The following is a 24,159-nucleotide window of genomic DNA, read 5'->3' as shown; positions in this document are numbered from 1 at the left end:
AATCACGCCATCATTACTTTAATACTATGTGGGTGAAAATCTATGTGTGTATCAAAGCCTGATATCTTCCACCTCTGTTCCTTACATCTTCATTGTTGTAAAATCACAAATGAGTCAGAGTTTTCCACTGGGTGAGATGTTCCTTTATTAATCACACACACAGAAACACTGTACTTCACTCTCCCTCTACCTACGCACACTTCTAAATGACATTATTCTGTTCTGCGCTAACTGTACGCCTCTTTGGCTCCAGCCTCCTGTCCAGGTGGAGGTGTGTGTTCCTGTAGCTGGAACTTAGGCCCAATTCCAATCCACCCCCTACACCCTACCCCTACACACTACCCCTCCGTTTGCGCGTTCGCGCGGAGGGTCCGGCACATTAAGTGCTGTTCCAAACCAACGAGTGTGGAGGGGAAGTGGTTTGGAATTGGGCCATAGTGTGTGCCTCAGGAGGTGGAGCGAAGTTGTGTGAGTGTGTGTGAATGAGCATCAGATTAGCCTTGAATTGCGGCCTGACTTCAGTGCATGAATGTGTGTGAGTGGGTGAATGTTGGCATGTGGTGTGCTTTGATCAAAATGCTCGATAACACCATGTGTGATTAGAATGAAAAGAAAGGGTTCTTTTTTTCCAACTTCTCACATATTGTGCATTCAGTCATTGTCGATTCACCGTCTCAATATGACGCCTTGTGGCTTTCCTGTACCACATGTAGAAGAACTGTAGAAACAGAGCACAGGAAGTCCTCCAGGGGGATAAAATAGAGCACTGTTTTTTTACATTTGGTGAACTTTTTATCATTTGGTTTCTTGTAATTGTATCTATTTAATGTATAAATCTATAACCTAGCATTCATACAAGGTCCTTTCCACATTCAGAGCATAACGTGTCAGAGCAGGGAACCTGGCAGCAGTCAGAGAGAGAGACTTTCAGTCAGGCATGTGACAGGGCAGCTAACAGGCAGGACCTGATTTCAGTCATTATCCACTTCCTGGTTTTAGCCGGACGGGTAGTAGAGGATCAGCTTGTGTTTATGAAAGTGTGTGTGTGTTGCAGCGTGCAGCTCAACTGTGTGTGTGCGTGTCAGTGTGCGCCTCACATGGAGTGTAATTAAACTCAGCGAGAAACCAAAGAAGAAGAGAAGGAGGAGGAGGGGGAGGAGGAGGAAATGAAACAGTGTTAAGTTAGTTAAAAGAAGACAAGAAGAAGAGAGGGTGGAGGAGGCAGAGGAGTGAGAAGCTGAAGAAGAAACAAAGAAGAGTGACACAACACTGGACTACACTGCTGACTACTGCTGCTGACAGAGGAGACATGGAGTGGAATGCTGTGGATTATCTCTCCCTCAGGACTCAGCACTAATCTCTACACACACACACACACACACATGCACACACGCACCTTGTGTGTCTTGTGCAAAGACCTTTGGCATGTGGATTATTGACTTTGTAGCCTCTGCAGGGTGGCCATTTTTGAAGTCTTGGAGCAGTTAAGGTGTTTTTCATAATACATTTCTGAATGGTAGTTTGAGTTAAAACCTTAATAATACTAATTGTTTTAGAAGTAATTCTTCATGTACAGTATTTTTCAAACGTTTAGACCGTTATGCTTTGATCAGAGAAGAACACATAGTAACAGTGTGTGTAGTCCCTTGGCTCTGGAAACATCCCAGCTTCAGAGGACTTCTTTAAATGTCCTCTTTGTCTGGTGATTGTAAGGAATAGTTCCTACTATGACCACTTCATGACGGGAAGGTTCCATTTGCAGCTCAGAGGATTTGTTTGCTCCTATACATGGCTTTCCATTGAACTCCAAGAATTCCTTTGGGAATATTTGGAACACTTGAAGAAACAGTGCTTTGGGATTGCTTGGAATACACAGGGGATATTCAGAAATACAACTTGACATTTTGCAAGACCTACCCAGAAACAGGAGCTTGTTCTGTTGAAATGACAAGTGACCACAGGAAGTGAACATGTCTGTCATGGAGTCTGACCTGGGGGCTGACCTGGGACCAGGACCTGAGGCCTGTGGAGCCCCTGATCCTAAAAGTGAAGACGCAGAAGGAGAAGGCTCAATAAACTTGAAAGGAGGCGATGGAGAATTCAGCTCTGCATCATCTTCCTCTAATTCCTCTCTGCCCTCCTCCTCCTCGACCCTGCCCCCCTTCTTCACCTCGCCCCCCCCGATCTGTGTGGAGGAAGAGCAGGAGATGCTGACAGGCTGCTCCAAGTCCTTCACTGGACTCAAGATCTTCACCAGGAGGTAAGACTGTAAGAGAGAATGTGGGTGTAACAGCTGCTACTGACCAGCAGATGGAGCCATTGACCTGGACTCTGCCTCTGCCCTGACCTGATCACACACACACACACAGACACACACCTAGACCCACAGTGCACCATGACACCCAGCATCAACAGCCTGTGCATTGTTTCATTCAACTTTATTTATAAAGACACGATTGTTTCCACAGTGTCAGTCAGGGCAGGACTCTAATGTGTGATATTGGGTGATACGGAGTGAGTGTGTATATAACCTTTGCCAGTGGGTCACTAGTCATCATGTGGAGAGGGGGACATGATTCCCACGGCAACAGGGGCCGCAGTTGTCATGCCAACAGTAACAAAGATGACAGTCGTGTCCTGAGCTTGGCAGCCTATAAACACTGCGGTTTATCGGGTCCAGTTGTAAAGGGTGTGTGCCGGAGTGTGTGGAGGTTGCTTACACTGTGTGTGTGCATCAGAGGAGGCTCATGTTTATTTTTTAATGTATTTATCCTGATACATTTTTATCATAGGACTCATTTGAGTAAAATATCCAACTGCAAGTCCTCTGACTCACTTTAGCCATGTGGCTTTAAACTAGTTCACATGTCATGTTTGTAACACAAATGTCACTCGTTTCTTAAAAAAAGCATTGGTGCGTGTGCTCTCAGGAATGTACTTGGCACAGGTTTATGTCGATTTTTTCCGTGTGTGTGTGTGTGTGTGTGTGTGTGTGTGTGTGTGTGTGTGTGTGTGTGTGTGTGTGTGTGTGTGTGTGTGTGTGTGTGTGTGTGTGTGTGTGTGTGTGTGTGTGTGTGTGTGTGTGTGTGTGTGTGTGTGTGTGTGTGTGTGTGTGTGTGTGTGTGTGTGTGTGTGTGTGTGTGTGTGTGTGTGTGTGTGTGTGTGTGTGTGTGTGTGTGTGTGTCCTCACACCTGCAGAGTGTGTGTTCACACTGTGCAGAGAGAGAATGTACCTCACAGTCTCTGAGCTGCTTCCTCTTCCCCTCAGTGTGTGTGATCCTGTCAGTGTGTCCTCTCCTCACACCTGCAGGGTGTGTGTGTTCACTTAACACTGTGCAGAGAGAGAATGTACCTCACAGTCTCCAAGCTGCTTCCTCTTCCCCTCAGTGTGTGTGTGTGTGAACATTTGTTAGACAACTTTTTACCGACTCGTTCAGGAAGTACACAAAGTTATTTTAGTCCTCTCTTTCTCTCTGGGCCACACCCACTCCCTCTCTCTCTCCCTCCCACGCTCCTGCTGTGTCTCTCGCCCTCTCCCCCTCTCTGCTCCACATCTGCTGTCAGAGCTCAGCTCAGTGCAGTGTGAGCGCGCCACATAGATACATGAGAGCTCGGATGGATACGTTTCTCCGCCTTCATCAGGTCTGCTTTCTCATTTCAAATATTCATTAGGATAAACAATATTGCATAAGATGAAATTCCTGAAATATTGCATCTAGCAAGGCTGGAAGAACTTTTGTGTTTGTGTGTATACCATCTAGATTCAACAGTTTGAACTCTGTGAAAGTGACCTGAGTAATGCTCAGTGATAGTGAGCGGCTGGTGCAGTGCTGTGCTCTTCTTAGTTTTCAGTTAGACAAAAGGGGGGGGGGGGGGTTCAAATACGAATCAAAGACAAGGTCGTGCCACCTCAGTGTTTCCCACAACTTCAGGTTTGGTAGAATAGTGGTTAGTGTTTTTTTCAGTGTAATCATAATATAGAGCAACTATCAGCTAGAGTAACATCATGTAAGCTTATCAAAGAACACTGAAACACACAATACATCCATGTGCATCTGACACACTGGGAGATCAGTGGTGTGATAGCCTTGCATAGGATGAAGGCGTTAATGAATACTTTGATAAAACATTGCGTTAACTATGGTGTGATGTCCTGTTTGGGTTCTCTGCGTTCTTACTGTTCTGTTCTGGTTCCCTCTTATCATTCTTGTAGTTGTTCCCAATGTGTTGGAGCAGTTATCAGCCAGAGTTCTGTCAGCTGAGGGAAAACAGAGCCAACCTTTGCAAAGCTAACCAATGTTACTTCGCAGGACGTGTAAGCAGGAAACTGTATGTAAGAAACAAAAGTGTCACTGCCGGACCACTGTACAGCTGACTCTGTAGAGTCATTCCGATAGTGTTCTGTTTTTAGATGATTTTCATGCCCCCCCAAGAGGCAAAGAAATCCCTTCTTGTTCATCCATCATTTTAGACCTTTATATAATCTCTTATCTTTAATTCCCACTCCAATTATCTCCTACGAAGGTTCAACTGTGTATTCTCACACACCATACACACTGTGTGTACATCCACACACATCCTGTCCCTGTCTATGTACTGGATGCATTAAGATGAAATTAATAATAGTTGTATTGGATAATGGAGTAATGGATTTCTTATAGTCTTGTTTGTTTGAGCCTTAGACAGGTTTATAAAAGAAGCAGTTTTATTTCTGGATTGTGGTCAGTAAGAGTGGAACCACTAAGTCAATGAATGATTTATATCAGAGCCGGAAGCTGAATAGCAAGTTAAACATTGAGTGAATGAGGCGCTTAAATATATAGAATTTTGTCATGTTACACCTACTTTGTGTTTTGTAAGTGTTGCTTACACATCATCTTACTGGCTGTGTTATTGATATAAACAGAGGTGCATGGCTTATGATTAAGATGACCTACGTGCGTGTGTGTTTGTAGAGATGCGTGTTTGAATCATTCCGGTTATTATGCTGACATGAGGGCTGCTGTTTAGACCTTACACATGTCAGCGTGTAGACTGAAGGAGAGAGGATGGTGATCAGAGGCTGCTGTTTACACTGCACACATGTCATGTAAGGTGCTGAGCAAGGGATTGTGTTTGCAGATGATGTTGTCACTTGGTTCCTTCTTTAGAACAATGTAAGAGGAGGCAGATCCCAACAGGTTCCTCACGGCAGACAACAGGAGGGAGTGGAGTGGACCGCAGCCTGCTGTCCGTCTTCTGAGCTACATTCATACACTGCACACTGCACCGTACCTCCTCCAATGGAAGAAAGTATAGCCAGCTCCACAAAATTGCAACAATAGGTATCTCAATGGTTTATTGTAGTATCAGGTGTATTTAATAACATCAAAACCTGACTTCTGGAAAGGTCATTATTCATCCCAGTCATGCAAACTCCATCTTTTTGTACTCTAGGAATCCAATAAGCATATTTTTAAATTATAGTGATTACAATTATAGTCCAATTACATATTAAAGCAATTGGTTATAAGCATAGGTGTTAAGAGTGACGGAAATGTAATTGGATATTTCTTCTTTCTCTGCGTGCAATAATACCCAGTATTGGTGATTTCAATTATAATTCACTGTGGAAGCGTCCAGGAGATTTCTTTGTTTTTGATTATTATTATTCTCTTTTTTCTTCGATCCACACTTACATTTAGTGGTCACACTGTTGACAGACTGCACACTGTGCCACATATGTTATAGAGGAAACAGAACAGCTGGATGGCTTTTATATTCCCGGAAGTGTTTAGTTCCTTGCTGTGGCTGGGATGGTGAACACAGAGCATCAGACTGCTGCAGGAGAGCCTCACAGTGTTGGTGAGAGTTGTACGTCTGACGTGTCCTGTCATGAGCTTCACTCCACTGTAGACATCTGCAGTATTTAACAAGACCACCATGTTTCCTGTACAGACATGATGGAAGTATAGATATATGAATTATGCTTTAATAGCCATACATGATTTAACAAAAGACATGACGGAACGCTTTTTATCATCAGATAAAAGAAACGTTTGTCATTGAGTTTTCATTTAATTGAGATATAAACAAACTTCAGACCATCAGTAATATCTCATATATTTATGAGAGATCACCCCCCCTTTATACCAATCCTTTTATAGTAACAACAGCTTGTTCCAGTGACTTGTTTTTGTTTCTGCATGTCAGCTGTACATGTAGCTAGTGAAGAAACAACATCTCTTTTCACATTTCCATTAAATGATGTTTTCTTACGGATAGCAGTTTCTATGCATGCAGCTCACTCAGCCACACACATAGGAATAAACCCTTCATGGTTTCCTCATGAGCGTTGACTTGGTGTGGCGTTCGAGGTCCACAGTGTTACAGGCGTCTCGGAGGTCTTTTTTATTGCTGTACTGAATTGGCAGTTAGGCTGATGACTCACAGAACTGCTCCCACGATTTCTATTCATCTACCCAGGTTCTATTCATCCGTAACATGACACCCAAGCTGGGGGGGGCGCGAGGCTTGGCTGCTGACCGTGTTCTCTCTGTATGTTTTGTTTACGTGAGAACATGGCAGAAATCGGGATGGGGGGTCTAACGGCAGGTTCCTCCACTCGTAATCAAGGGAATCCCCCCCCCGAGACAAAGCTCACCCTATGGATCCTTCTGCTCAGAGAGAAGAGCTAGCTCTCACTGCATTGCTACGGTGAGCTCTCTCACAGTTGAGGAAAACCACATTGCTCCGTGTGTCTCTAGCACTTCACTATTTTTCATGTAAATATTTAACCCAGCAGCACGTAGCTCTGGGTAGTCTCTCCCCCCCGAACACACACACATACAACCTCCCCCCCCCAGTTGCTCATTCAGCATTCTTCCTAAGAACCAGTATTCCAACTTCTGTGTGGTGTGATGTTACCGTTAGCATACAAGCGGTCAGATAGCATCACAGAGGATGTAGAGTTGCAGACAAGAGAATGGCCTGATCTTTAACAGTGTGTCTGTGTGTGTGTTGAAGAAGTGATTCATCATCTGTGTGATGTTGGTTGGTCAATTGACTGATGGGTCTGACACGTTTGGTCCATTTGGAGTAATGGCACCTTCAGGATAGCTTTATATGAGTTGGGCATAACAGATGGTTCTTCATATTTGTTGGGGTGGTTCTGGAAGTAGAGGAAAGGTCAATAGCATTACCTGGATTGTTCCATGACCTCACCATGTGTTTATTTGTGTAACGATGGCCATGAAGGTCATAAATCCCAACCAAGCTAAGGTAAGGTCTTGGGATTGGTAAATAAAGCAGATAATTACAGTGAATAAGAATGTATGTATGATAGTTAATGAGTGGGAATATTGTTAAACGTTTAATGACTCCTGATGAGAAGTGTTAGGCTTTTAGAAGACCTTTTGAAAGGAGTCTGCTCCCTCCTGTGGAAGTTGATATGTCTGGAAACAAGAGACTGCCTCCATATGCAGATATTAATATCTTAGTTGTGTTTGATGTATTTATTCAGCCAAACATAGAGCGCTATGCTGTGTTAACATGAGAATACACACTGTGTTAACATGAGAATACACACTATTGGGTAATACCCTCGTCTCATCCCTTTATCACTTTGCCCCGATATGGTAGGGGATTATCATTGAAGAAGGCAGCAGTTACATAACAGCAACACACACACACACACACACACACACACACACACAGAGAGTGGGGTAAACACTAGGCCCAATATAGTTTAGAGGGAATGGATATAAAAGATCAGAGATAAGCAGGTTTAATATGTCTCCGCTGAACATTCATTCTGCAGAAAGGTGCAGTTGTTGCCCCTTCTAAAGAAAAACAACCCAGACCCATCTCAAATCTTCCATTTGTTGGAAAATATGAATTAAAATGTTTTGATTGAACAGAACAACTTTTTAAATGTACATTTTAATATTCTTTTGGACAGATTTCAGTGTCCTAGTGTATCTATAATGGTGTTCAGTGTTAAATGATGTTGGAATGAATACTGATTCAGGTAAAACATTACTTTGATTCTGTGGATCATACATGCTGTAAAAGTGGCTGGGGTTATTTGGCAAAGTGCAAAGGCCAAGGTTATGTTGTTGCCATTGGTGATCATCAATCTAAGCATAAAACTGCTATGACATGTGGAGTCCCCCAGGGCTCAATTCTTGGCCCACTATTCTGTACATGCTCCCTTTAGGTCAAATCATACATGGCGTCAACATTGTTTATTACATCTACAAAGACAGCACTCGGACAATGCTAAGAGCAAGTGAATAGCTGGATAAGTGTCCTTCAGTTAATAAAGATGGAATGCAAATGATTATTTAGGGCAACAAGAAGAAAAGAAGGTACGTTATTGCTCAGGTCGATTTTGGGGAAAGACGTTGGGCCAAGTTCTACATCTTGTTGTTTAAAAAATGTGAACTTCTGCAACATTGAATAACCTTAAAGTAACAAGAATTAGAGTTCTCATGTACACACAACATTCACATTACTCCTGTTCTTAGGTATTTACACTGGCCACCAGTCATTTAAAGAACAGCTGCCATAGGAAGTGATGCTGCTAGCTTTATATTACATTATCATCTTAGACAAAAATATATTTCTGATCTCTATGAAAACTAGATCGCCATCTTGGATTTTTGAGAGGCTAACGTGCTTTTGCAAAAGAGTAACGAGTATTTTGTGCCAATTTTAGTACTTGTATTAGGGCTGCTCAATTAATCGTATTTTAATAGCAATTACGATGCCTGCAACGATTATGAAAACAACATAATCGAAATAAAACGATTATTCTTTAATTTTCATTTTTAATTGGTTTTTCAGTTGAATTATACTTAAAGTTCAGGGTAATCAACTGTTAAAAACATACTGTTCACATTTTGTTTTTCAATAAATGGATGTTTTCAAAGTAAATGGATAATTGTTTTTAATAATCGTGATATCAATTATTGACCAAAATAATCGAGATTATGATTTTTGCCATAATCGAGCAGCCCTACCTTGTATCCACAGCACTAAATGGCTCATACAGTTCATATTTCATCATAAGTCGGACAAAACAATCAATTTTCTCCATCTATTTTCAGCTATGTGTTTTTATGTTATCCTTTCCATGGGGTACACTTGCTTGATTAGATCCCTCCATGTCTGTGTTTGTGGCTTGTATGTTGAACAGGAAAACAAATTGTAGTGGTGCCACAATCCAGAGGTGGACCACCCTTAAATCCTCTGCGTAATAAATAATTATTTGAAAAATAATTGCATATGACCTCAAACTATAGCTGTCGTGTGTAGCTTTATGAAAGCCATTCACCACTGTGATGACCCCTGACCTTTGTGACGGGGCATTATGAGACGGGGATTGTTTAATGTCAGTGGTAGGGGGGGATTAAGTGAAGCGTGCAGATTTCCTGTCAGAGCAGAGATCTAAGCAGCTCACTCTTTTATCCTGCACATCTGATGTCTTGTGTTACATGATATTCTATTCTGTGGGAGTCGGTGACAACACTGATCACATGCCATGTTTCCTGTCTGGTTCTCTTACCTACAGGCTCATCTGGCGTGCTGACAGTTGGTGGTGCTGTGGTCTGAGGCCCTGACTCATCCCTTCATGTTTCCTGTATGATCATTTGTAAAACTTAAAAAAATGAACAAATCTTCTGTTCATTTTCCTCTTCTTTAACCACCAAGCTCTTTTTGCCTTCGTAAAAAGGTCATAGCTTTCAAAAAATGGATTCTGTAAACATCAGCAAACACAACAACGGTTCGTTCCCTTGCTGAGAGGTGAAACCAGACGGAGCAACAAAGTGAAAAAGTTAATGATTACAAAATTAGTACTTTTTTATGCAAAACTGCCCATGTCTGACGGGCCAGTCATCCTGGGCAAACACACACTAACAGTTTATTTCCACCATGTTTATGCAATGAATGGGGCCTTATGGAGGTTCTAATGCCTAGGTTTTGTGTTGTCATGGAAAGTCTTAAAGTCTAATGATGTAGATCTGTTCACAGTACCGTAGTCACTCAACAAGACAAATCGGCCAAGTGTCCATTTTGCACAGTGACATTTCTTATCATGTCCTCATGATATTGTGCTAAAACATTGCTGATGATGGTTGGTTGTGCAACCATCTGATATGATATCTGTCTCTCTCTCGGTTAGCAAACCCTTCATGTCAGTTAAAGCAGTGTGTAGCAGGCAACTGAAGGCGCAACACACATTTACTTTATTTACTTTTCCAGACATGTCATTTTAGATTCCCATGCTCTATGTGGCTTGATTATGTGGAGCCACAGTTCAGATTGGTTGTCATGGTTTTCGTCAGACAACTTACCTTCATATCACACTTCTGCTTTTGACAGCAAAAACAGATATATTCAGACTCAAAAAGGTTTTGGTCCACCAAATACCTCGGGTCTCAGAGCGACAGACTTTTTAAATAATAAATACAAATCCTATCAAGCCTAGGAGAATCAGAGTGTGACTCTGAATGAGCCCTGCCCTGATCAGACCCTGTGTTATTATGCTCCCATGTAATCTGATCACAAGTGGGCAGCTCTGTTTACAGGTGAATGCATTGGGGGACTGTCACTCAGACCACGCTTTAGCAGTGTGTCCCCTGGGCCAAATTGAAGGCTTCGAACACAAAGTCTGCCATTCCTCTATTTCAAAACAATAGTATTTAAAAAGTATTTCCCATGTGAGAGAATGAATGAATGAATGTTGTGTTTTGGATGGAGAAAAGTGCGCCAATTGGCACACGGACATGAAGAGTGATTTTGATGACACAACACAGAGTGTGTGTGAGTGTGTTTTGTGAGAAGTGCAGGAGACGAAAAGCAGGACAAGCTGCTGTCTGAGCAACATTCTTGCTAGTTTTAGTTATATACGTTTTAGAGCGAGGAGAAACAAGAGGATCTCCCTGTGTTTGCAAATGAGCCTGAACACCTGAGGCATGAGATAAAGAAGGGTAAAGTTACACTCCTGGTGAACATTCTTTGTAAGTTAATAACTAGGAGAGCTCACATTACATGAATAGGTTATTGTCAATTCCAAACGCTTGTTATTTCTTAACATTCATTTTCTGAATGAATAAAGATTTAATTCTTTGAAAACACGCAAAGACAGGAAGTAAAAACAATGACCAAAAGGAAAACAGGAACCAGATAAACCAAAATATTAGGATCTTGGCACCAACTGACTTTTGAGGAAGCAGCACTGCATCAGGAATTCATTGATCTCATTGAACAGGATGGTTAAAGCATGCAAATGTATATTTTATAATGGAAAACACTTAATTTGGACAGTCCTACAAATGAGAGATGATCATTTGTGACAATTGTTGTACATACCTACTTGTTCTACTCACTGAACATCTGCTGTATAACTGAGCATAGGATGTGTGAGTAGTTCAGGTTCGACTAAAATGTGCAAAGTGTTTGTAGATATGTTCACGAATGGTCACATGTCCTCTATAGATAATCCAACTCTTTATAGGACTATCTAAGTAAAGTTTATCATTTGTATTATGGAAACAATTGACGATGCCATTTAAGGAACATTTTTTAAACAGAAAAGCCTGTTTGTCCCTTCAGCATTTCTAAAGGAGGATTTGAACAAAAGATCTGGACTATCATCAATTATCATGAAAACCATCTTCTGTTGTACGGATCTCAAAGCATCATCAGAAGACGGAAGGGGAAAGGCGATGATATGTCTTTACCATATAGATTCTTAGATACCACATATCATTTTTAGCACTATCCATATCTGCAGACATGATGGATTTCTTCTTCCGTGGCCGTCAGAAGAAACCGAAGCATGGCGCTGCTCTTCAGACCAGCAAAGCCAGGAGGCGCTCTAGTGCGGGTCTGCCTTCTGCGGCGTTGGTTCAGTCCAGACGCTCCTCGGTGGGCTTACCTCCGGTCTGTGCTGAGCAGCGCCGGCGCCCCAGTGTGGGCTCATTGGTGGCTACTGGACAGAGGCGCCACTCCATCATAGAGGTAGGTTTAACAAGTGAAGCAGAGGAAGGATCTGGAAGAGGAACTGAGAGAGCAGATGGAGTCATCACGAGAGGAAGGCGGGGGTTTCAGTACAAACCTCACCATGCTCGTGGTGGCGTTCAGCGTGGGATGGCACTGCGATATCGACGTCCTTCTAGAATCAAATCTATTGAATCTCATTTATTCGGATCCTCTTTGTTACTTGCAAGTGTAGTCCAGATGGGTAGAGAAGTGAAGGAAGATGAAGAGGAGGACACCTCTTCCTGTTCGGAGTCTGATGGAGAGGAAGGGAGTGAGGAACGGGATATGAGCTTGAGGACTACACATTGGTACTTAACCCAGGCAGACATTATGGAGAACATTAAGCCCCACCCCTTGCTCCGCCCCCCTCGCTGCCTGAGACGAAACTCCTCCCACCCCCTTCCAGACTCAGGTTATGGGGTTTACGGACGGTATAATCGACGTGGGTCAAGTCAAGTTCAGTGGACAGAGAAGATGAAACAGATCCAGACCTCCACGACCAGCCCCAGCCTGGGTCAGGGGGGTGCTGCTCCAATAAACAGGGCCCGCTATGGCTCCACTCTCCAGAAAAGCACCTCTTCACCACTAGGGGGGCCCGAGGGAGCCATATACTATGACCCTTATCTGGAAACATGGGAGAACTTCCTGACGTATGTACCACACACACACTCACACACTATATCATTTTTTACCTCGGAGATACATACAGTTTTTGAAGTCCTTGTATTGGCTGGCTCACACTTTCGTATATCACAGGATGACCATCATATTACAATGAGAACTAATTCACCACTCATTTTTGTGGTGAGAGAAAGAGAAAGAACATGTATAATGTGCATACCTTAAGCCCTTGCAGAGGATTTGTGCCTCCAAAGTATCTGAAACGAATACCCATACCATACGTCTTTGAAATCTGCTGATAGTCAGGGGCGCGGGAAGGGGGGTGCTGAGGGCACTGCAGCACCCCCTAGCGGCAGGCAGGCAGAGCTCCTCTGCCTGCACATTTTATTTTTTTATATAATATTTGTATTTCATTTCATTGTGCCTGAGATATATTTTATATTATATATTATTATTCAAATGATAATTTAAAACTAGATAATAAATTATTTAGCTTCAGGGAAGAAAAATAAAAAAGGTGTGGAAAAAAAGTGTTTTGTTAGTTTTTAGTCGGCTACTTTTAACGTGACGCACAACACAAGTGACAAGTAACTGAAATGGCGCAAAAACGTATCTCGGAATTCTTTCTCACTAAAAACGCAAAATCTGCTAAAAAGATTGAAATAGAAGATGCAGGGCATTATTACGCAGAATCTGTGTAATATGTAGCCAGGAATTAGCAATGCCTTGATAGCCTACTTCAATGAATGTCAATTCCACATTGTTGGTAAAATAATATTTTACATCTTAATAGTGTGTGTGCGTGCTCTATAGTGCCCGTAATAGCGTGCACTGGAGTCCGTTGTTATGCACTGTGTGTGTGTGTGGTTTTGCTCGGTGTATGTCAACGTCACACCCCGCCCACCCCACCCCTGTGTGGAATTGGCACATCGGACATCTCCTCAGTACCCCCACTCAAAATACCTTCCCGCGCCTCTGGTCATAATCTACATTACTATGACTCTCTGACCCTCCATTTAGTTTTGTCACTACGCAAAAAATGTCAAGTTAAAACCCAAATTAATCAAAAAGATAAGAGGCAGATATGTAGCCTTAAAGCTTCCTTATTAGAATCAGGCTCTAAGGAGACGGATATCTCAGAACTTGATGACCTCATGGCCGTCCCTCAGCGCTGCGCTCTCTGCTGGCTGCTGTCGAACTCTGCGTTGTTGAAACACCAGGGTGTTCGATCACAAATCAAAAATCTGGCTCGTTGGTAGGACATAAGTGATAATATAATGAGTCGTATTAAAAAGCTTTTTAAAATGCACAGTTTAAGGCTCCCCCGCTACATCTCAGCCCTAACACTAAAAGCTGCTGTGCATTTTCTTCAGTGACTTTCCAACACCAACATGCCTCATTATACGATAGAAACAAATGCTCCCAGGTAAACATATAACACAGAATATCTGATTGAAACTTTCAAAAGACCAGCTCTTAATAAGATATGTATGTAAACTCCATCTTCTCTTTAGTGATCTCACATAATGTCATCTCATCCCATTTCCTCATCGCAAGAATTGTTATTCCATGGCGTGCACAATGTAGTTGAGCAGGTTTTATTTTCCGGGACATCATCTGTCTAAAAGAAACTGCTTTTCCTTCCTCTGTTATTTTCACAGTGCCTTTTTATCTCATATTCATACTTGGGTTTGAGATCATTTCCCTCTTCCTTTTAGGCTCTTTGCTGCTTTAGATATGTCATTTAGATTTAATCCGTAAATTTGAGCCAACACCTGTTGCTTAGTCGAATCAATGCGAAAGTTTATCCAGACAATTTGCTATTACGGTAAATATGCGGAACTATGAAAAATGTCTATAAAAATCCAAACAAACAAAAATAACCCTCCACTTCCTGTTGAACTTCACCATACAAATATCTTTTTTTTAAAGCAGTACGGTGCTGTGTTGAGAGTTTTCCTCTTCTCTCTACAGCCCACACACATGCTGCTTTGCTTATTGATTTGTTTGTGTGGATATAAATGGTTGTTTGTCTGTATGTGAGTCAGTCCTGTGCAGAGAATGGATGTATAAAAAGTAGGTGACTTTTCTTTTGTGAAGTCTGTTGCGCAGTACTGACAATGGAGAGATGACACTTGTGGCTCGGTCCTTGTGCATCTGCCAGGTGTTATATGTACGGCTGTATTGCTTAACATGCCCAGTATTAGATATATTTGACTAACCTCATTTCATGCTTCTATTTTGAGGGCCAAACTAGAAGTTATTATTTTCTGGTTCTTATTTATTTTGTTAGTAACAGTTCCCAGGAAATAAAGCCATTGAAATATAATCAGATATACCGTTAAAGGTGGGGTAGGTAAGTTTGAGAAACCGGCTCGAGATACACTTTTTGTTATATTCCATGGAATGCTCTTAACATCCCGATAGCAATGAATATCTTAAGTGCTTTGACAAAAAATGCATAAAAAAATGTAATCTGTGGAAGCCGTAGTACTGTAAAAAGCACGACCAATCATCTGAGCCGGCCCGGCTAAAATAACTGGATGGCCTACCTGCCTGTCAGCCTTCCATCTGTGCACAAACTTATCTCGTGCCCTCATTGGTCATGTGCGCGTTCGTGTGTGTTGGAGGAGGGGCTCTGTGAGGAAGTGGCAGATTTTTTCCGGCTGTGTATTTTCAAATTCTTGCGCACTCGAGCTGGTTTCTCCAAAATTACCTACCCCACCTTTAAGTCTAAGGTGCATTTAAAAACTAACGGCCCGTCCACACAGCAGCATTTAAAAAAAAAAAATGTCATGATGAAAATATATATTTCATCATGTGACTAAGAGTCACATGATGAAATATAAGAAATTGAAATGTTGATTGTGCTTCTAGTTAGCTGCTAGCTGTTAGCTGCTAGCTGATTGCTGGATTTATTTTGTAGACATTTTTTTTTTCACAGTAGTTTTTTAATTGGTTATCCAGAATTGTTAATTTTATTTCATTTATTTTATATATTTATTGGTATTGCCTACCTAATTTCTGGTATCCTGATTTACGTTATACACACTGCTGTAAGTCTACAATACTGAAGAGAACATCGGCAGGAAACACAGTTCACTCTGTTTCATTTTTACTAAGTGTGTTTGATATGCTTTTATCTTGTGTATATAAAGTTTGATCAGTAATATTTCACATCATTAGTATCATTTTAAATATCAATCTGGTCACATGTCCTCTATAGATAATCCAACTCTTTGTAGGACTATCTAAGTAAAGTTTATCATTGGTATTATTGAAACCAATATCTATGTTTTCTTGCCTCTTTTTCTTGAGTTAATTATCAGGAAGACACGTGAGCATTCACAGTTTTGCGTCTCTTTGTGTTTCCAGGAAAGCCATAGCTAAGTCAGGCCTGCACACGCTGCCCTGCCAGCCCAGCACATCCTCCCTGACCAGAACCGACTCAGAGGCACACATCCGCAGCACTTTGGACTGGACTGTGAGTATGACACGCACGCACACGCACACGCACACGCACGCACATGCACACGCGCACACACATATTCACCTCATGCCTACAGCAGTAGCTCAGCAGCTGTGACATCACACACCTTACCCTCCCTCTGGGCTGTTTTCGCTGTCAGGACAACAAATATGTCTCTGAAATGTAGGTTTCGCCAGTGAGACAGTCTGTCCTGATTGAAGAAACGGCTGAATAAGTCAACTGTGCAGGCATATTATTAACATCTATATTTAAATACCTATATGAACACCTATATGAACAGTAGTGGACTGTAGCGCCACTGATTGCACAATCATCTAACATCTTTGTATGCTTCATCAGTGACCTATCGATGCTAAAGTGAACCATCAGTGAAACAAATAATAAGGTGATTATCATGATGTGTTCTCCTGTGTGTCTCTGTGCCCCCCCCCCCTGTAGGAGGCGGCTCAGTATGGAGATCATATCTGGTATGAGACCAATGCATCTGGAGACTACTGTTATGTGGGGGAACAACACTGTATAGCCAGAGCACTGGTAAGTATCTCCTCTCTCCTCTGTGCCCCCAATAATATTTCTACAAGTCCATTATCAATATATTGTATTCAGTTGATCCGACAGGGTGTCTATGTGTCAGAAGCCTCATCACGGCCCACCTATAGTCTCTCATAGGCCTCCGTTTGATGGAATAGCTGTCATATTTAATTTGATAGCCCTGTAGCCGATCACAGATGATCTCTGATCTCTGGTGTCACATGTGAATATCCTCCTCCTCTCTATCTCTGTTCAGCCTCTGACTGCTGGGCTCTGACCTTTGACCTTTTCCCAGCTGCTATGACTGGTGTTCACAGAGAGTTGATGTTATGTCCAGGGTTCATTCACTCTCTTGTTGAGGGTCCTTGCTCTTTTTAAAATGAATATACTGCTGTTTCAAACAAATGCAGTACATACACACAATAACAGTGTACAAATCAAGCATATATAGAACTATTTAATTAACCATTATGAAATTAATAAATACAAATACATATTTACAAGAAATATAAATACACAAGGAAGTAAGAATATGACACATTTAGATCTAAAAAAATAAATATGTGCGACATATCAAAGATTCAACATTCAAAGGTTGCTTTATTGTCATAGTAGCTACAGTGTAGTAATGTCAATGAAAATCTTAAGTCCCAGGCTCCTCCAACAATTCAACATGAATCTATATATTTAAGATAACAATAAAACTAATTTAAAACAATAAAAAGAAGAAACAGAGTAGAATAAAGTAGTGCAAGATTATGTTGCAAGACTCAATACAGTTCCATCCAGCTGTGCAGTCATAAAAGGAAAGAACATGTGTTGTAATTTATATATGAAGTATATTCATTCTTATTATATATTACCTTACTATATTCATAGTGAAAAATCCACTTTTCCTCAATTGAGGTCACCAATGAGACACTATTAAAACAATGAAATATACACAGCTATTTCATCGCACATTCCTTACACTTCTCTGCTGAAAACCATTCCATAATATACCGAAGAAATGGCTGAATAATAGTGAGACATTATGGGTGTTCTGCCGTTAAAAAGCTTGTGCTTGTTCCAGCCTGTGCTTCATTTCCCCTCATCGTTCACTGTCACACCCCTCACATCAGTTAAACATTTATACCTTAAGATGGCAATGTGACTCATTTAGAGAACCCACTCTGCTCTTTGCTTTAACACCTTCTGCACAGTGATGCTACAGAGATGTATTTCCCGCTGAAGGACCTCTGGTGTCATCACCACGGACACATCATGGTTTAATTGTACTCATGTCGGCTCGTATCACAGCCCATCACATCACACATACATATGATACCTCACAAGTCATAAAGCATCATATCATCATTCTAATTTCAGTACCAGCTTCCAGCCCACAGCGTGTCTCTTTCTGCAGCACAGGACTGCCCCCTGGTGGTCACATATATCATTACTGCCTCATTTTTCCCATTCAAAAAACATTTACCAGCTGCAAACTGAATAGTACTTTGAGTAAAGTGATTGTATATGTGTGGTTGTTTTACGGTATTTCTAAACTGTGTTTCTTTGTGTTTCTAGCAAAAGTCTGTGAGTCGCAGGAAGTGTGCAGCGTGTAAGATCGTGGCCCACACCATCTGTATAGAACAACTGGAGAAGGTATATTTCTCTCTCATAGATTTTAAATAGTTTTACTCAGGGAATTTAAATAAGCTCACCTTTTAATCTCCTTTATGGAGACTTGAAGCCGAAAGACGCAGGTGTAAACCCTCAGTCAGATAAAGGTGGAGAGGAGATTCAAGATGGATCTTTAAAGCATCCTTTAAAGGGGACAAAAGGTGACAATAAAGAAGGCTTACATTTTGAGTTGTCAAAGATGAGTTTAAGATGAGAGAGAAGTGAGAAAGAGGATTATTTTAAACCCTCCGTCATGATGCAAATCTAAAGTCAGATCCAGAGAATTATTTATTTGATTTCACTTCACAGCTATTACATTTCTTGTAGCAGAGGACAGTGCACGTGTCTTTAACTATCCCTCCTGTTCCAGTTCCCCACATCTAGAGCCATTCTGTTGGATGCCACCCTGCCCCTCAATGACCCAGACTTTAGAGTGAGATACACCCCCCCCCCCCCCCCCCCCCCCCCCCCCCCCTTTCCCTCCTCTCTCCTGGTGTGGGTCCTCAGTCTGACAGAAACAGGACAGGTGGTGTCTGGGTCACACACACACACACCCCATTCTGTCCTTACATCCTAATGGGGTCCTTCTCTTTTCCCTCACCGTCTCATGTTCTGCTTGATCAAAGTTCTGTCACTCCTCTGAGCGGGTAACGTCTGTCCTGTTGGTTTCAGAGATGGGAGGCCTCTCTGGGAAACACTTAAGGTGGAGTCAATCCCACCTCCACCTGTCTCCAATAAATACCGAATCACCTGTGCCCAAATGATGATGATGATGATAGATAATTTATTCATTCCAAATTCACAAATAATTTTCCCACAGCTGCAGTGTTGTCAAGCAGAGATGTTTGAGAGTGAAATTGTTTAAAAGATAGAATAAGATTTATACATATTCAAAGTAGAAAATATATTTATCACTAGAGTATCTAAATAATACACAATATAAAACAAAACTGAATAAATCAAAATACTCTACAATAGATATCAGAAATATATAGAATATACTACAAAGACAGAAATATATTGACATTGGATTATATATACATGAAATCACCCGGAGCTACTTCAAAATAAAAGCATAAAGAACTACTACTTAACTAAACATTGTAAACTATATAATGAGAAATGGTCTTGTTATAAACAAAGACGGCAAGAAAAGCAATGTCTAATTATGAAATCAATGTATACCTCCAACACATTGATATTATACAGCATGTGACACTACCATTAAGTTACATATTGTAACCTACAGTATGACTTGATGTTTTCAACATGTGTAAATAAGCTTTGCATCATTTTATACATATGTACCCTATATATCAGATCATTCTGTGAGTCTGTTAATGGTGTGCACATTAGTGGGTGTGCATTTTAAAAACACAAAAACCCTCTTACTGAGGTACCTGGTTCTACATATGGTTCCTCTCCATTTCACCTCTTCAAAATCACATGTAAACCTCTTTTGCCTAAACGCTTCTTCCTCCTAAAACAAAATCCACCTGCCACCCTGATCCCTGGGAATCACTCTGATCACTACTCTAGTCTACGTCTGTTCTGAAACTCCATACTTCTCCTCGAACCATATGAAATAATCACAGCACCCAGGTGGGTTTGCAGCTGGAACTCCACTTATCACTTTTGTACTGACACCTCCCGACTCTTCTCCCTACTCTTCCTCTGCTCTCCTGCAGATTAATTTCAGGTGTAAGCCGTCTTTCAGAGAATCCGGCTCGAGGAACATCCGCGAGGTGAGTTCTAGAAGCTTCTTCCTGCACTTCTTCTATCAACTCAATGTTAGAAAAGGTAATCTCTTGAATGCTCTTTGATGTAAATGACGGTTTGTGTGTGTTCAGCCCGCTGTGGTGCGTCATCACTGGGTGCATCGGAGAAGGCAAGAAGGCAAATGTAAACAATGTGGGAAAGTGAGTGAGATTTTTCTCTATTGACCAATAATTGAACTGTCAGTTGGAAGTCATATTGATCAGCAGATGTTGTTGTGTGCAGGGATTCCAGCAGAAGTTTGCGTTCCACAGTAAAGACATCGTGGCCATCAGCTGCTCCTGGTGCAAACAGGCTGTGAGTGTTTGGAAAGGCACTGAGTTACATTATTCTACAGATGTCAGTGATTTAAATATGTCTTTATGTCCCTCTGTAGTACCACAACAAGGTGTCCTGTTTCATGCTGCAGCAGATTGAGGAGGCTTGCCCAATAGGAGCTCACGCTGCACTCATAGTCCCGCCCACATGGATCATTCGCGTCCGACGCCATCAGGTAACACTCACTCTGATTTACACTTTAATTTCATACACTTTTTCCCTGTTTCCTCAAATGATTTTCCTGAAGCCCGGTGGAAAAAGTGATTCTTTCCATAACAAATATTTCACAGATTTATCATACCAGTTGTCAAGAGATGGGTTGTCATGTTTGAGCCATTGTGAACTTATTGTTTCTATTGCAGACAGTCAGAATTCCAAATCGGTGTTTAGTTTTGAATTTGTGGGGATTGAATGAAGAGCCCAAAAATACATTTGTCCCAATTAAAGGCAATTTTTGTCTGTATTACAATTTCGTTTTCTGAATGAATCTAGTGCCAGAAGTTACCATATAAGGACACGCCCAGAACCAAAAGTAGTGATTGGCTGATTTTAAATGTCTCCACTGGTTGTAGGTTCAGAGTCCAGCCAGTTGGCCCAGAGAGAGATAAGTTAGTCATTGATGATGGCAGTTGTGATATAACATCAAATAAGATTTAGTCAAAGTAATAATCATGTCGTAGTATAAATACAGTGCAGTGGTATTGCAACTGTTTTTAGTTATGTCTATACGCATGTTCCCAAAACAAATGAAGAATTTAATTATAATCTTTTACTTGTAGAAGATAGAGATAATGTTTTAGTCAGGTTTCAAAGTATATTGTATAAGCAGCTAAATACCTCTGCATGGGGGCTTTCTTCAGACTCAGGCGAGCAGGTATGATTTAATAGTGAGCTGTTACATCTCTAACATGGATATGTCTTCTGTCATTATCATACTTTCCTGTTATCAAGAGGCCGGTGAGGTTTTGATCTCTGCTCTGAGTGAATTAGAGCCACAGTGATGTGCAGCTAATGTCTCTGTTTGTGTCTCACTCCAGTCATCTATGAAGTCCAGTAAAAAGAAGAAGAGAACATCATTCAAGAGGAAAAGCAGCAAGAAAGGAGCAGAGGTCAGTCCTGCACTATCATCTGGATCTCTGTTGTTCTAAGGGACTTGATGTGGGCTACGTTTGTGAAAATATCCAGATAACATGGATTAAATAGAGTCCCAGGTTAACAGGTTGAATGGACTGTGTTGTGCTGTAGTAGAGCAGTGCTTCTCAAAGTGTGGTCCGTGAGTATATTGGTAACATTTCACATTTGAAATAAATAAATACATTTAAGTTTTCCGCACTCTCGCGGGAATATCTCCGCAATGAAGCGAGCTTAAGTTTCACTTTCGATTGCATGATATAGCCCAGTGCAACACCTTCGTCACACATGTTGCCACTTGTTTGTACCATTTCCAGGCGATTTGTAATCTGTTCTAGAAAAACGATGTGTTTTTTTTATTTTTCAAGAAGCGTATAGAACAAACAATGGATGTCTTTTATGAACATTTATCCATGCTGGAAGTAGATTTAGATGTGTTAGGAGTGAGATAGAGATTATTATCTAATGCATCCAATGAAGCATTGCATGAAGTCTGTTGATGAATCAGAGGCTGTTGTTGGGGCTGCATAAACGTTTTTTATTTTTGTTTTGTAGGCAGACCATGCAGGCCAGCCCGATGGTCACCAAGGTTCATGTTTTAATAGCATTTTTACAAAAAAAGCCCACGCGAGCCTAACATGTGAACAAAGGGCTTAGACCTCAGAGAGTTAAACTGCGACCATAGTTTTACTGTATTTTGTTTTGAAAATCCACAGCGGAGGTTTGTGTCGTATTACATGCGGTGTATTTTGCATTTCTCTCAGTAACCAACGATCTGTGAGTCTGTTAGCTCGGACATAAACTCCGTAATAAATGTAGTCTACATTCCATAAGAGGTGTAAAACCTGAACATTTTAAATAGCATTTGAACAAAATGCTTATATAATCTGTAGTTGTATTTGTATTGTTGATTTAATGTGTGAACGAGGCGATATAGAGAAGGTTAAGCTGTCATTATTAGGCTGTTATGTACTGTTGGAGTGGTGAGCAGGCCTATTGTTTTTGGATATTTGTGGAGTTAGGTGGTCCGCAAGTGGTTTTTTTATTGGTTAAGTGGTCCTTGGTATGAAAAAGTTTGAGAAACACTGCTGTAGAGGATCTGAGCAGATAATCTTCTTCTCTGACAGGAAGGACGGCAGTGGAAACCCTTTTTAATCAGACCCATCCCCTCACCGCTGATGAAACCTCTGCTGGTGTTTGTCAACCCCAGAAGTGGAGGGAACCAGGTATGTAGGAACACGCAGCACACCCTGCAATTTCAATGAACTTGTCTATGAACCGGTTAACATGTCATCCAGTTAGTCAAGCTTTTAGCTCACCGCTGCACTGTGAGCAGATTCTGGGTCAGTTTAGTCCTCGTCTTCCAACGTTGATTGGGTTTTTGTGTTCGACAGGGCACTAAGATCATGCAGTCCTTCATGTGGTATCTGAACCCCAGGCAGGTGTTTGACCTGAGCCAGGGAGGACCACAGGAGGGGTACGTTTACACACGCACACGCACACGCACATCAATTAACATCTTCTGGTGATGTCATTAACCTGTGTCCATCTTGTAGTTTGGAGCTGTATCGACGAGTGCACAACCTGAAAATCCTGGCCTGTGGGGGGGATGGAACTGTAAGTAAACCCAGAAATACAACGAAGAGATAGCTAGAACAATAAAAAAGGACCAATAAACTGATGCTGTGGTTGGTTACTTAAATATTAAAATATTAATATTTATTGGAAGGTACTTTTAGAAGAATGTGCAGTTAACTTGAAGACTACCATAGTTATTTTTTCTCTATCCTGTCAAGACAAAATTGGCTTCATCCAGGATGTATATCTGGAATCAAAGAAGCATCACTTAACCAGTTAATTGATGTTCTGACTAAAATTTAAAAAAGTCAAATCTTAAAATCTACGTACAAAGTGTGTGGTGCAGGGATATGATAGATGATCTCCTTTTATTCACTGGATTTAAGGAGTAATCAATGCATAGACAGTTCTCATGCTATGTGATTTAATAACCCCGGGTACACTGAACACTTCCTGTTTGTGAGAAGCATGGATCTCAGTATCTGCGTGTGTGTTCTCAGGTGGGCTGGATCCTCTCTTGTCTCGATGAGCTGGCGATAAATCCTCAACCTCCTGTTGCTGTGTTACCACTGGGGACAGGAAATGACCTCGCCAGGACCCTCAACTGGGGAGGGGTGAGAACAAACTGACAAACACCTGCTCATTGGCACCTTAAAGATACAAAATACATGTGTTTCTTAAGCTTTTTAATAATAAAAAAAGTCCATCCCTTGTTCATATACACATATGTTTGTGTATGTCTAATGTAAGTGTGCATGTGTTCCAGGGCTACACAGACGAGCCCCTGTCTAAGATTCTGTCCCATGTGGAGGATGGGACTGTTGTCCAGCTGGACAGGTGGAATCTACAGGTTGAACCAAACCACAGTGCAGGGGCTGAACCCGACGAACAGCAGACTGATAAGGTCAGCACATGCACACACACACACACACACACACACACACACACACACACACACACACACACACACACACACACACACACACACACACACACACACACACACACACACACACACACACACA

At 41.4% G+C, this 24,159-nt stretch overlaps 1 protein-coding gene across 8 annotated transcripts in view; it reads left to right on the top strand.

Annotated features, from left to right (window-relative positions):
• The window catches only part of dgkza (diacylglycerol kinase, zeta a), a 77,792-nt gene that overhangs the window by 12,182 nt on the left and 41,451 nt on the right, over positions 1 to 24,159 (top strand). For 3 of the 8 annotated variants that reach the window (XM_034124112.1, XM_034124110.1, XM_034124108.1), the window contains exons 1-16: positions 3,543 to 3,642; positions 11,599 to 12,677; positions 16,024 to 16,132; positions 16,577 to 16,672; positions 18,236 to 18,313; positions 18,702 to 18,764; positions 20,020 to 20,076; positions 20,182 to 20,250; positions 20,333 to 20,404; positions 20,484 to 20,600; positions 21,463 to 21,534; positions 22,684 to 22,782; positions 22,951 to 23,033; positions 23,113 to 23,173; positions 23,635 to 23,748; positions 23,901 to 24,038. In XM_034124112.1, coding sequence (XP_033980003.1) covers positions 11,782 to 12,677; positions 16,024 to 16,132; positions 16,577 to 16,672; positions 18,236 to 18,313; positions 18,702 to 18,764; positions 20,020 to 20,076; positions 20,182 to 20,250; positions 20,333 to 20,404; positions 20,484 to 20,600; positions 21,463 to 21,534; positions 22,684 to 22,782; positions 22,951 to 23,033; positions 23,113 to 23,173; positions 23,635 to 23,748; positions 23,901 to 24,038 — 2,124 coding nt within the window. In that variant the 5' untranslated portion in view covers positions 3,543 to 3,642; positions 11,599 to 11,781. Of the gene's footprint in view, positions 1 to 996; positions 2,261 to 3,542; positions 3,643 to 8,962; positions 12,678 to 16,023; positions 16,133 to 16,576; positions 16,673 to 18,235; positions 18,314 to 18,701; positions 18,765 to 20,019; positions 20,077 to 20,181; positions 20,251 to 20,332; positions 20,405 to 20,483; positions 20,601 to 21,462; positions 21,535 to 22,683; positions 22,783 to 22,950; positions 23,034 to 23,112; positions 23,174 to 23,634; positions 23,749 to 23,900; positions 24,039 to 24,159 lie in introns of those variants that run through there. The other 5 variants (XM_034124114.1, XM_034124111.1, XM_034124109.1 and 2 more) reach the window with 5 other exon arrangements.

Source organism: Trematomus bernacchii, unplaced genomic scaffold, assembly GCF_902827165.1.
Source record: "Trematomus bernacchii unplaced genomic scaffold, fTreBer1.1, whole genome shotgun sequence".
Taxonomy (NCBI): domain Eukaryota; kingdom Metazoa; phylum Chordata; class Actinopteri; order Perciformes; family Nototheniidae; genus Trematomus; species Trematomus bernacchii.
Note: the sequence above shows the minus strand (reverse complement) of the source record. Positions and strands in the feature narration are given on the sequence as shown.